The 13,341-nt window shown below is 34.3% G+C and overlaps 2 protein-coding genes across 3 annotated transcripts; both read right to left on the bottom strand.

Moving 5' to 3' along the window:
• Positions 1-230: 230 nt before the first annotated feature.
• Positions 231-5,633, bottom strand: LOC145009769 (NAD(P)-linked oxidoreductase superfamily protein). Its single transcript, XM_078968402.1, has 2 exons — positions 4,858-5,633; positions 231-529 (listed from the first exon to the last, which is right to left on the bottom strand). Exon 1 carries the CDS (start codon positions 5,550-5,552, stop codon positions 4,950-4,952), a length of 603 nt encoding a protein of 200 aa, XP_078824528.1. The 5' UTR covers positions 5,553-5,633; the 3' UTR covers positions 231-529; positions 4,858-4,949.
• A 318-nt stretch (positions 5,634-5,951) lies between these two features.
• On the bottom strand, positions 5,952-11,273 carry SUT2 (sucrose transporter 2). 2 transcript variants are annotated; one of them, XM_078968400.1, is made up of 14 exons: positions 10,762-11,273; positions 9,126-9,191; positions 8,634-8,732; positions 8,481-8,545; positions 8,313-8,397; positions 8,174-8,207; positions 7,933-8,032; positions 7,755-7,830; positions 7,346-7,648; positions 7,115-7,258; positions 6,781-7,011; positions 6,624-6,687; positions 6,477-6,520; positions 5,952-6,381 (listed from the first exon to the last, which is right to left on the bottom strand). In XM_078968400.1, the coding sequence occupies exons 1-14, from the start codon at positions 11,041-11,043 to the stop codon at positions 6,211-6,213; spliced, it is 1,764 nt and encodes a 587-aa protein (XP_078824526.1). In that variant the 5' UTR covers positions 11,044-11,273; the 3' UTR covers positions 5,952-6,210. The 2 variants fall into 2 exon arrangements, with proteins under 2 accessions (XP_078824526.1, XP_078824527.1); XM_078968401.1 differs by having other exon boundaries at positions 8,481-8,520; positions 10,762-10,832.
• Positions 11,274-13,341: the final 2,068 nt, after the last annotated feature.

The raw sequence follows: 13,341 nt of genomic DNA, 5'->3' as shown, positions 1-13,341 counted from the left end.
TATTCAAATGTGACCGAATTTGTTCATTCAGGTTTACGTGACGCTGACAATGTGTCAACCTTGTCATCTGATATGACATAATTATCCAATTGAAATGCATTATAATAATATAAAGAGAAAAAAAAATACCACATTAAATGCAATAAAAAAATTAATTACACAAAAAGCAAACTTAATACTATTTTATCACCTTGAAAAAATTAACCCTTTATTCTATCACCGTGAAAAGATATTAAATAAATGAAAATTATTTTTGACATTTGTTAAGAGAAAAAGAATAAGATAATTTATTTTGTTTGCATACGAAAAAGAATGTAAATAGTATACATAAAAATTAGGTTTGCTTTGGATCCATGGGGTGGGGTTCTTGTGGACATTGGAGTTGCCTTTTTTGAAGTCATAGTATGCAGTAGATATATGCTACTATTACTGTTGCTATCTCTCTGCATATTATATCTTTTTCTTTATTTTTATTAACTACCTTTTTCCATCTTTACACCCTCATTTTGAGTCATCTTTTACTGCTCCCCTAAAAGTTATAAAACATAAATAAATATTAGGAATCCTATGCAGCAATTGTATCGTACAAATACAGTTTTATCCATGGATGTTGGTATCATAAATAAGAAATAATAGGAACCTTTTTGTTTTATAAGATAAATCTCTTAAACTATACGAATTTTCGCAGAAATTCTTATTCTCGCAGTCAAAATAATAAAACAATACATGAGAAAAAAAAAATTACAAATGACATAACCATTCGCAGTCACCGAGGATTTTCATAGTCAGGACCAAACAAAAAAAAATTATAATTTTGCACATGATGTCATCTTTGGTAGATGACATCATCTTTGGTGGATGACATCATCTTTGGCAGACGACTGATATGTGTATTTTTATAAATATTTTTATATATCATATCTTAATATTTTAGCATTTATTATTCTTATTTAGAACTAAAAGGTACTTATAATGTTTTGAATTATAATTTACAGCTATTGGTTGTTGATAGAGCGGAAAAGAAATGATTGGAACGGAATTCGGGCTTAGAAGCAAAAAGAAAGAAAATTGCTAAAGGCAGCCATTACGCCCAGCGTAATATCATTTATGCCAAGCGTACTGCTGAGATAAAGCTTAGGCCCCGCGTAGTTAGTGAGTACGCCCAGCGTACTAGCCTTGGGTCTGAAGATTGGATCAGAATGGTTTTCTTAGTACGCCCAACGTACGTAAGTCGGTCCAAAGTTTATAAAAAGCGATTTCAACTTACAAGAAGAGAGATTTCGACTACCATCGATCCTTAGTTGACAAGTAACACATATTTGGCCGTTTTGAGGGTCTAGAAGGTGGTCGGAGGGCCGTTAAGCTGACAGGAACGAAGATCTAAAGGATTAGAGAGCGGATTTGTGTCGGTAATCATGTGGTTTGTTAACGTGACCATGTTTAGTATTCCATTGTGATGCCACTATATTTTTACTTTCTGATTTTGGTATTAAAACTATCTCCTTTGAGTTTATGATTAGATGAAACCTTGAATTTGTGGATTAATTGCTATATTGGATTGTTTTATTCGTGTTTAATTTATCTTGTCGGACTTGTTAAAGATCCTTATATGTTAGTGATAATTATTTTCTATTAAATATCAATTTATGGAGTTGCATGAACATCTTCTTAATTGCTTGAATCATATAGTTTTGTGAACATAAGATTATATGCGTAGGAATAGTGAACATGAAACTAGGGTTAATTAGAAAATAAGTAAATCAATGCGTGAGCATGTGTAAGGAACAATCACATTTAAGTTGATTGAATTGACAAATTCAATTGACAATTATTACAAGTATTGTTTGATACGAACTGAACACTAGGAAACATGTTATTTTAATCAACTGATCACTATTTGAATTGATTTGTTTGCTAAAGGATTAGTAATAGTGAATATGAACCTAATCATTTTAGAAATTGGTGAACATGAATAAATAAATCAAAGAACCTAAAGAGATTTGTTTTCTGTCAGTTTATCAAGACTTACTATTTAATTGTTTGGTTGAGATTTAATTTAATAAAACTTTTCTTATTATTTTATTGTGTTTTTGTATAACCTGTAATTAAAAATTCTAAAATTAATTCACTACCGTTCCACTTGTTATCGAGACCCTTGCTTATCAAAGTTATAATATATTCGATCGGGTTCACTACCTGAAATGTGGTTTAGATGCGATAAATTAGAAATTATAAATTAAAAACTAGTGCATTAAAAGTTTAAAACTACACATCAACGAAGAGACATTTTGTGAAAATTATGGCTAAAAAAGATCATTTTTACTCTTTTTGCGCAATTTTGTGGTAAAAACATTTAAAAAGTGATTATTATTGACATTTTTTCAATTTCTTTATGGATAAATGATGTTTTTAAAATATTTAAGAAAATAAAAGTATATTTTAAGAAATGAAAGAAATAATAAATAACTAAAATCTGAAAACATTATTTCCTCGATTTTTTCTAGTAAATTATTCATTTCTTTTTGTATTAAATCAAATGAAAAGATTTATATATGTAGTTTACCACATTAAATCATTTACCCATTTTATAAGAAACTCATTTTGGAGGTGGGTTCGGGTTAAAAAGGGGAACATACCCATTGCAGCCTGCAAAGTTCTAAAGGGAAAAAAAGAAGAAACCAAGTATGCAACCATTAGGCCCTCTTCTTTCTCTTTAACATATTTCAATAAAGAGAGGAAGGGGTAAGGCGGAGCCACCACCTGCCACCACACTTTGAATAGACACCACCGTCTAGGATCCTTCTTTTTTTTAATCCCCATCATGCATCATAACTTGTATGATAACAAATGGCAGATAAAGAAACCATGGAATCACTCAAAATACAGATCAAAAGCATCCATGGTGTCTCCTACTCCTGCCCCCCTTTTTTTAATGTTAATAAAATTGTCTTATTTTAAGCCCCCACAACATAACACACTTCCAAGGTTGTATGCTTGCATAAATAATTAATGCTTCCTCAAAAACATGAACAACAATGTGGAGTTTCAATTCCAAGATAGAACCATGTGGACTAGTTTAAAATTTGCTAGAAAAAATAACTTTTTTTTTCTAGAAATTTGTTCTTATTTTTAAAATGGTTACAAAGTGATTGTTTTAAAAGTTTATATGAGTTCCCATTCCAATATAGATTAGGCTTCTTGTGAACATTGGGCTTATATGTTAGCATATCTAGTTGGATGATATATATCTGACTTACATCTCTCTCAGATGATGTTCGTAGGATAAAACTATGTGGACCAACTTAGAATAAGCAAGAGAAATAACATTTTTGTAGAAAACTCTTCTTATTTTCAAATGGATTATTTTAAGAGTTCAAGTTTCAACAACTGACATTTTGTTCTTATGTCGGCTCATCTAGTTCGTTAATATATTACACAACGTTTTTCAGACATAATGATATGGTATTAAGAGGAAAAACTTTTTTTATAAAGATTGGTTTTATTTTAAAATGTTGATAAATTTGTTTTTTTATGAGTTGGAGGAGAATGATTGTCCTTTGGCTAGCTAAGAGGGAATGTACTTGGGAAAAGATATTGCATATATATGTATGGTGAAGTCAGTCAATAATAACAAGTGAAGGTACTCAAATAGATTCCTTTCCAACCTCTCAAATTAAAGTGTCCTTCCAGGCTTCCATCACTACTCACTGACACATAAAACTGTTATGTATTTTCATACTTTTACATAATTACAACTACTTAACGTGTAGAATTACAAGTCATTGATGCATGTGAACCTATACCTTCATCCACAACTCCACAATACATGATATGTATACTACCACTACTAATTTTTTGTTATTAACACCGGTTCAGTTGTATGAGTTTAATGTATGTCAAACATACTACAACATTTATATTTTATATTGTGTAACAAACGGGCCTAAAGTACATCATGGTCCAGCTTGTTGTGAGATTATATGTAAAGGAAAACAACCAAAAGATTGGTTTAAACTTCTTAACGATAGAAGTCATGTTATATGGAGAAAAAAAAAAGAGAGAGAGAGAAAGGCTAAATCGAATTGTTTGTGGCTTTTAGGTTTACTATAATTGAAAGGATATGGTAGACCAATGGGTCATTATAGTGGAGAAGACTTGGGTCAAATTAATGCATCAATAGGCTTTGTGGAGTTAAAAGTCCGTTAGGAAAAAGAAGCCCATGTTGTATAGACTATAGTAAAGCAATAAGCCTCAAAATGCAAGGACATAGTACATAGATATAAACAAACCAAATGGGATTTGGATATACTTGCTATATTATAATGCAAGTGTTATGACATATGTCGTGGCTAAATTTTCGAAGTCGTGTCTTTAGCAATAGTAGTAGCTTTAAACTTTCAAAAGTAGTTGTGAGTTTATTCCATAAATGTTACCACTAAATTGTCTAATCATTAAAAAAATGAATGATCAACATTTATTTAATAAGATTTATTGAATAAACGTACAATTAGGGTCCGAATTCTCCACTATCAAGTTAAAAGTCAAAATAGGGATAGGCCTCTTCCATCTATCTATCTCTGGGCTAGCACCCAATTACCGGTGTGTGGATATTTGAAGAGGGCTTTGTTGTTGCTATCTAATGTATAAATAAATTTGTAAATTGGAGATAAAAATTAAATGGTAAATTTCTTTTCTGCAAACGCGAATTACAGAAAATTTTGATACCTTCAATTACTAAAATATCAAATGTACATCAAATTTCAACATCAAGTAACTTCTGAAACATAAAATTATACCATCCATCATATATATAACCGAAAATATTGATCAAACTAGCAGTTATGAAAATGTACATACCTCTTCTGATCAAAGAAAACCCACCATAAACCAGATTCAAACCTCAACTTCCCAGTGTCATATGATCGAACAGGTGGTGTGCATATCGAAAATCAAAACCCTTTAGCCCCACCGCTCTCTTCCAATTCATCAGCAGATTTTTTCTCAACCATTGATAAACAATACTTTGCAATTTCTCTAAATTTGGGGACACTTCTTAGATCAACCTTAGTTCCATCTTTTAAAGTGATGATCACATCACCCCATTCACCAATAAACCTTGGTACAACTTGAACATCTTTGACGACTTTATATGAAAAATCACTCCTGTCCTGACCCGTTAACCCGGATATCACAGTGACCCGTAAGTTTGTGAATCTGTATCGCAAGAAAAACCCTCTGAGAACTGCGGCTAGAGTGAGTGGCAGCCAAACGAGAGTGAAACCCAGGAGGAGATTTGCTACGAGGTCACCGTAGTGTGCTCCGCCGTCGAAAAAGATGGTTTCCTGGGTGGGTTTGGTGGTGGTGGTGGTGGAAATGGGTTTGTCGGTAGGGGAAGAAACGTGGAGTTTGGTGGATAGTCTGAGAGTTTTAAGGGATGCGGGTTTTGTGAAGGAGGATAAGGTGGAACGGAGCGTTTGATGGGCGATGGAGGTGGTGGTCGGTGATAGCAGGCGGGTGGTGGTCGTGGTCGTAGCAGTCGAGGCCGTTGCCATGATGGAGGTGGTGGTTTTATCCGTTAAGGATTGAATGGTGATCAGTTTTGAAGAGTTTGAACTTTGAAGTGTGATGATGGTGTGAAGAAGCCACGTGGCAACTTCTACGCCAATTAAGCTGGGAAAACTGAAATGGATTAGTTTGGTACTTCGGGTGCGATTTATGGCCCGGAGTGGGGACCACGTGAAATTGCATAAAATACAAATCTATTTGAAGCAATCTTACTGCTTACATATTTTTATAGAAAAGAGTAAATCAAATTAAATAGTACGATTTTTTTTAATCTCATAGCCTCAAATTACAATTCTTAAAACAACTTTAAACATGCATACAATTATATAAAACAACATAAACACATTTTACTAAATCTCGAGGTTATCTTTCTCATACTCAACGAATACTACAAGAGTTATATATTTTACACCAAAAAGTTAACGTTGATATAATAATGTAGTGAGGGTTTAGTTAATAGATTACATGATTGTCAAAAAAAAAAAAAAAAACATTAATTGGTTGTCCTACGCTAAAATTTCTTTCTCACTATAAACGATATACAGTGCTCGTATGTATAAAGGTACAAACCCAAAAACATGTGAAAAATGAACGAATCTTAAGAATGGCTTTGAAAACCTCGTACATTCAGGTCATTAAGTTGTTTCACCCAAAATGAAAACCTGTTGGCTTGTAAGAGTTGGTTGAGAGAGTTGGAAGCTTTAGCGATGCAAATACACCAGCAGCAAGGGCACTTACAGAAGCAAGAACAAATGCTGGAACATTCCCTCCACCAAATAACGCGTCCCATGGGCCCGCACCAAGTGACACCACCATCTATTCATCAATATCAAAACTCAGACTCAGACTGATGTCAATAAGAACAAAATTTGTAAAATACAAAAACAACCATGAAGAAAGAATCAAGCTACCTGAGGTATAACGATTGCAAGATTTAGAACTCCAATTGCCAATCCTGAATGCCACATCAAACAAATCAAAATAAGCAATATGTTAAGTTGTGTTTATAGGTGACAAATTTGACCCGTTTATAAAAAGGTGATAATTTTGGTACAGACCTTGGCCGCCACCTGTATCAGCAGTCAATTCTGCGGTGACAGAGAAGGGAACACTGTAAGTGATCTGCAACATACACACAGGTTAAATCATAGTAAAATACTTACATTTACTTAAAAATTAATAAATTATAGTAACCAAAGAATTGAGTATACTTACAGCAAGGGGAAGACCAAGAATGGCGAAGATAACCAAAGATGCATTCTTGATTGCCTCATTTTCTCCAACAACTTCTTGATTTCCTTGAGATTGTTTAACAGAAATTAAGGTAATGACAGCTGTCCCTGCCATGCTGGCAAACACAACAAAGTTGCTCAACGCCCAGACTAACCTTGAACCCATCCACTGACACATTGGCTCAATCAGGAAAGAGCTGATACCAAGAACCACCTGCCCAATACTTTTTGTGGTCAGAGAAATGATTATAAATATGAATTTAGTGAGTATTTAGAATTTGGAAAAGGAAATAAAAATGCAAGACTGTTGTTCTTACTGAATTCAATAGCAAACCAAAAGCACCTTCTCTAACACCTTCATCATAAGCTTGAACTTTGGCAGCATCTCCTTTTGGGTCCCCATGATAAACCTCTCTCCCCATCCAATCCGTATCAAAAAGGAAAAAAGGGAACCATGACAACTGCACATGTACATATATAAAAAAAAAAAAAAAGTTAACAAAAGAAAAATGACCATTTTACCCTTGGTTTCATTTTAAAAAACTTACCCATGTGAGAGCCATGACAATAAGCACTGAATGCATCCCTACTGGTAAATGGCGTAAGCTGGTCAACAAGTTGACCAAAACTGCCCCTGGATTATCATTAAAAGTTTCAACTTGATCTTCTTCTTCATCCTCAGATGATTTACCAGAATTTGTCAGCGGTTTTGAGTCTGAATTTTCAGACCCAGTCTGCTGATGATTGTTAAGAAGAGGAGAAGAATCTGATAACTTTTTATGCTGTTTTGGTGCTAAAGGGATCTCTTTTGCAAAGTAGAGTGTCACCAGTGTGCAAAATGTAAGAAAAATCTGCAAACATGCCATTGCCAACAACATGTTAGAAACATTTGAAGGCTTTTTGCTTGTCAATTTATCAATTTTTAGATATATTTATATTTAGCCATTAAAAACTTACCACTGCAACTAAAAAAGCTGCCTTCAAATTTCCACATGCCTCACAACAAGCTCTACTTTTCAAGAAAGGAAACCACCTGCCATGGAGAATATGATCAAATTAATTAGAAAAAAACAATGAAAAAAAAGTCAAATAAAACCATACAATATAACAAGAAGACTTCCAATAGATAATTTACCTGTGCCAATTTCCACTAGAACCAGATAGAAACCCTAAGATGTTTCCAATTGCCATCCATGAACAAAATATAGCATTTGCTGAGTTCCTCTGATCAGGGCCTATCAAATAAATGAATAAATATTATTATTAGCATTTCTAGACACATAACATAAACATCATAAGGTGAAACTATTAACAGATTTGGGTTTAGGGTTTTGATCTAAAGTAAGTTTGAGGAATTCAGAAAACTTGGCACATACCTGCTAAATCAGCCAGGAGAGCTCGAGCGGGGCCCTGAAATTATTACAATTGTTACTTGAATTTAAAATAATAGTTTAAAACATAAGTTAAATAATCAATAAATAAATAAATAAATAAATCTTTTTTATAAATTGTTACCTGAACGGTGTTATTAGCAAGATCCAGCATCCAGAAACCTATGATGAAAACAAAAGCTGCTCTTGTTCGTGTACCTTTATACACACTGCATTATGTAATTATGTTATATACAATCAATTATTATGAAATAAAATGAGAGATATAAACTATAAAGAAGAAAGTGGAAACCTGCAATGTTCCTTTGTATCTCCAATCAAGTATCCAATGTCTGCAGAAAACCCGATAGTTATCACCTAAAGTGCAAAATGTAGTTCAGTGGATACAAAATATAGTAAAATAAAACTGCTGAAAAAAATATATTTATGTCATGTGAATGCTCACAGCAATTGATATCATTAGGGATCCAACTAAGATAAATGGTCGTCTTCTCCCATATTTTGAAGTGCATCTATCACTCCAAATACCAACACAAGGTTGAACCTGAAAAAACATATGATAATTTGAGATCAATTTACAAAAAACAAGAAAAAAGAAGGAAGAAAAACAATGTTTATTTAGTCAGTATAACAGCAGAATGTTTGGTACCCTAACATAGAGATGCAATTGATATCAGGGGTGATTTTGTAATTTACTCTTATGAGAGACATAGGATGATACGTGTCCTGTTCATTGAACCATGTGACTTATATAATGATTGCATAGATATTGTTATATATTGATGAAGTAAAAAGTAAAAGTAAAAACACATCAGTGTCAACAAATGCATGCATGTGATCAGGTAGGGCCATTTGTAACTAATGGGCATGTATAAAAAGAAAAGATTTTCTAGCCTTAAAATATCAGAAAAATAAAAGAAATGGTATGTTGACTTACCACAAGACCTGTAATGGGCCCACAAAGCCAGATAAATGAAGAGAACGCATGCCCTATTCCAAGTGTCTGACATAAACAAACAAAAAGTTGGAGTCAATAAAAAGTTTGACCACAAAAATAAAATAACAAACTAACTTGACCTGTAACTGATAAAAAGACAAAGTTATCCCAAAGGTAAGTCTTGCTAATGCACCAATATTAGTATGATATGATATCAGAACACAGATATATGTTGTTTCATGTTGTAATATACCAAAAAGGGAACTTTTTATTCAGTTTAAGACATTCTCAAAAAGGGAATAATTGAGTTAAGTTTGGGACTGAGAAACATTTATATCAGCACCAAATAGCCCACTGCCATTCCATTAACTTTTAATTGATATTGACTACTTACTCTCACATTAACATTAAGATCAACTTACACATTTGCACCTAAATTTGACAAGATCACCAAAAGAAATAAGTGAAGACAAGTGAAGGGATGGATAAGAGGCATATGCATATCCATATTAGTTCAATCTTTTCTTTCCTCTTTCAAGTGCATATCATCACATTAGTTAAAACAATGTTTAACAGTCTTGAATCTTGTTTATCTTTTTTGAAGCAGATATGCTATTTGCAAAAGAGATCTTATTTGAAATAACAAGGTGCAATCAAAAATATTTTATGATTCATCAAAAGGGCTCATGCACCTCAGAGGCCGAGCTACTATTCATCAACATCATGGGCCTTAAACAGTTCAAGGATCCAATTTGTTAAAAAAACTTTTAGTGCCTAAGCGCCCCATTAACAATTATGCTCCCCAACTTGCATAAAGGCTAGGAGCCTTGGTGCATCAGGCACTAGCTCTATTCATGTTCAAAAAGACCTTCTCATACGAATCCTTCATAAAGTCATGCAGAATTACCCAGCTAGGAAGTATAGGAAGGAGACGGAATATTCATTTTCAGTTCAAATTAGATATGAAAGTAAGTTCTCATCAACCACCATCATCATGAAACATGCTTAAAGCACCCAAACTTACACTATGCAATTGAGAGTCCACTTCAAGACTTACATTCCAAGTACACAAAAAATGACAAGTTACAGATAAGAGCAAGATATGATCTCTCAACTACTTAGATTTTCCTGAGAGAGGAAGGCATTATGTGTAGGTGTGTGATGCTGTGTGCATGCACCTAATTTCCAATAATAGTTATGGCCTTGCATATGTCATCAGTATGTCACTTGCATAGATAAGTAGTCCTATCTTGAGTATTTTTGGTCAGTTGGACTAAGCCACAGCATTATACCAAGCCTCTATTTCCTAACTTAAATTTCAAGTACCCAGAATTGGAATCCCCAACCAATCTCATATCTAAGGTATCATGAATCCCGGATATATTAAGTATGTACTATCTCAAAATATTCAGGCAGTTCTTTCTCAATCAGGAAAGGGATAAGCGGATTAAAACCCTCGACAAGCAAGGTATTATCACCAGGGATCTAACCTAATCACTATACGTATATTCAACCTAAGTGCACAAGCTTCAATGGATGACAGCGGACACACGCAGATAAACGCATAGACATATATCCATCTATTCATACATTCACCAAAACTCGCTGTCAATATGTTAAAATTAAAAAGAGAGACCTGGATATAAGGCGTAAGAAGCGAGAGTTGCAAGGCCCAACCAAATTGAACTCCGGCAGCCACCGTACAGCTCAAAATCAGCGTAATCAAGCTACAATTCTCCGTCGGCAATCCTTGAGGTGAAGAAGAGGAATGATTGGAGCCATTTCCATTAGAAAATCTATTCGAATTATCGGATTCGATCCGTGGATCAGCTTCTTCCTGGAAACTCATCATTTCAACCTCCGCATCGGCATTATGCTTGAGGTTTTTGTAAGGAACACGGATCGACACCGAATCCATCGCCTCTAATTCAAACTCGGATCCACAAATTACACATTACACATTACAGTGAAATAGATCTGGAGTCGAGTTTGAGAATATATGTTGACTTTTAGCAGCGGCGATGAAGACGTGGAGTTTAGACGAAGTGACCGACACTCAACCACGGTCAAATTTGGCCGGAGGGATATTTTACTTTGGATCGGCGGAAAGTGAAGTGTGATGTCGGCATCGCGATCGATGAGTCTTTTGAAAGTGGCCCCATTCAGATTCCAATTTCTTTTGTATGCTTACGTCAAGTTTGATTCTATTCCATTCAAATGGTAAATATTTTTATTTAATCCTTTATATTTTCAACTTATATTCAATTAAACCTTAGTATTTCTTTTTTAGCAATTAAGTCCAAATTACTTGTTATTTTAATCAATTTATTTTAGGAAAGTAGAAGGTTACCCGATGGACAACCAGTAACACGCTTGTATGGCATCGTGTGTGGCATGCAATGTGAATAACTTAGGGCTTTTAACCGGGGGGGGGGGGGGGGGGGGGGGGGGGGGGGGGTGTTCATATGCGAAGGTAAAAACGAAGACCAATAAGAGAAATTAAGGTTTTACCGTGCAAATATCTCATATGTGGAATGTAAATCATGTTGGAAAAAGTAGGGTTTGTAGTGGAGATCCGGATATCACTTGGATCGTGAGAACATTTTCTGAACTAATATTTCTACTATATGTCTAGGTTGCAAGAAAATTAACCTAGGATAATCCAAGAGCACGCTTACGATTTTGGGCACAGAAGTTGTAAGTCAAATTACTGGAAAGATTCTATGTTTGTTTGATGAAAGCAAGAGCTTAAGAATTTCGTATATCTCTTCTCAAAGAGAAGAGTCGTTTATATAATAAACGAGATTAGGGTTTGAATTAGGGTTGATCGTCATTGGTTGCTTCAGAAGTAAGTCAAGGAAATCCGGATTATAATGAGGATTTAGGGTTTCCAAAACTAACGAATTTCGTCAGTTTTACCATAATCACCATCAAGAATTCGTTTTCCCCACTATGTTCCCATATGTGTATTTTGAAAAGTTTTTGGGGCACTGCCGCTTGGACCCCGCTAGGGGCGCTGCCCCTACACCCCGCCAAAGGGGTGCCGCCCCTTTGGAAACCCCGAACCCAAGGGCGCTGCTCCTAGACCCTTGACTTGTCGTCGAACCGGCTTCTAATTCGATCTTATACATACGTGCACTCCGCACAAACCCGAACATATATTAGAGTACAAATTATGAAGCCCTTTAGCTCGAATGTTAGTTCCACTTATATAAAACGACAGTGTGCACTAAAATCATCAACAAATCGCACACCATTATTCATTTATGTACACCGATTTTTAGTCAAAAGTATATTATTGACATACATTTTTACTTGCAGTGTATTTATAGAGGAATCTTTTGAAACCAGCAAGACATATTATTATTCTAATGAATACGACGAGGAAAATTTTGACATTGATCTAATACATGTCAAGTTGGAAGAGGATTTCAAAGCACAAGCTAAGGAGAGATGCAAGGATGTTTTCTTATCTATTTTTTTTTTAGAAATTTGGGGTATAGAAAGGCTTGGAATTTCTGAGAATTGTGATATCAGTTTCAGATTAAAATATTTGGGTGGTAATCTCAATCTTTAATCGGATAAGACTCAGAATATAAGAGCAAGAACAGAGAATGTGATTGTTATCAATTTCGAATGTACCAAAAAATGAGACCAAAAACTGATTTATGATCTATGCCTAAAAATTGTCATATGGTAGTTTCAAACTGTCACAAACCACCAAAAACAGTCATAAACGGGTATTTGGATAAAAGTCAAAAACCAGCCAGGGGCGTTGCCCTCGTACCCCCGTTCGTTCAAAGGCTTCACCTCTAAATGACAGTGAACTTTGAAACTTGATCAAAATTAAACAAGTGTGCACTCCACATCTCCCTTACTTGTTTAATATTTATCAAGATCATTTTTGGTCAACAAATTAATCCTATTACACTTAAATAATATTGATGATAACAAATCACCAACAAAGGTCCCCCACTTAAGTGTAATCTTGATTAACTTAAAACAAAACATAACAACAACAAATTGATTCATAAATGAAATGTCGTGACGATTGAATTTCACATTAGTATATTATTCATTCCAAATATTCGAACATTAGGGTTTCACTAAGGATTGAACCCTTTCTATTCATAGTAAATACATGAAGATAATACACATAACAGTTTACATTCTCACAAGCTTTAACTTGACACCATATTTTACTAGCTTGTGTCCC

Source organism: Lactuca saligna, chromosome 8, assembly GCF_052625555.1.
Source record: "Lactuca saligna cultivar CGN05327 chromosome 8, ASM5262555v1, whole genome shotgun sequence".
Classification (NCBI taxonomy): Eukaryota; Viridiplantae; Streptophyta; class Magnoliopsida; order Asterales; family Asteraceae; genus Lactuca; species Lactuca saligna.
Note: the sequence above shows the minus strand (reverse complement) of the source record. Positions and strands in the feature narration are given on the sequence as shown.

Excerpts from the sequence above, each read along its gene's own strand:
- LOC145009769 (XM_078968402.1), bottom strand. The coding sequence starts at position 5,552 with ATGGCAACGGCCTCGACTGCTACGACCACGACCACCACCCGCCTGCTA.
- SUT2 (XM_078968400.1), bottom strand. The coding sequence starts at position 11,043 with ATGGATTCGGTGTCGATCCGTGTTCCTTACAAAAACCTCAAGCATAAT. Across the intron at positions 7,649-7,754 it reads CAGCTTTTTTAGTTGCAGTG|ATTTTTCTTACATTTTGCAC; the intron begins GTAAGTTTTTAA and ends GCATGTTTGCAG. Across the intron at positions 7,012-7,114 it reads TTGGTTTGCTATTGAATTCA|GTGGTTCTTGGTATCAGCTC; the intron begins GTAAGAACAACA and ends AGTATTGGGCAG.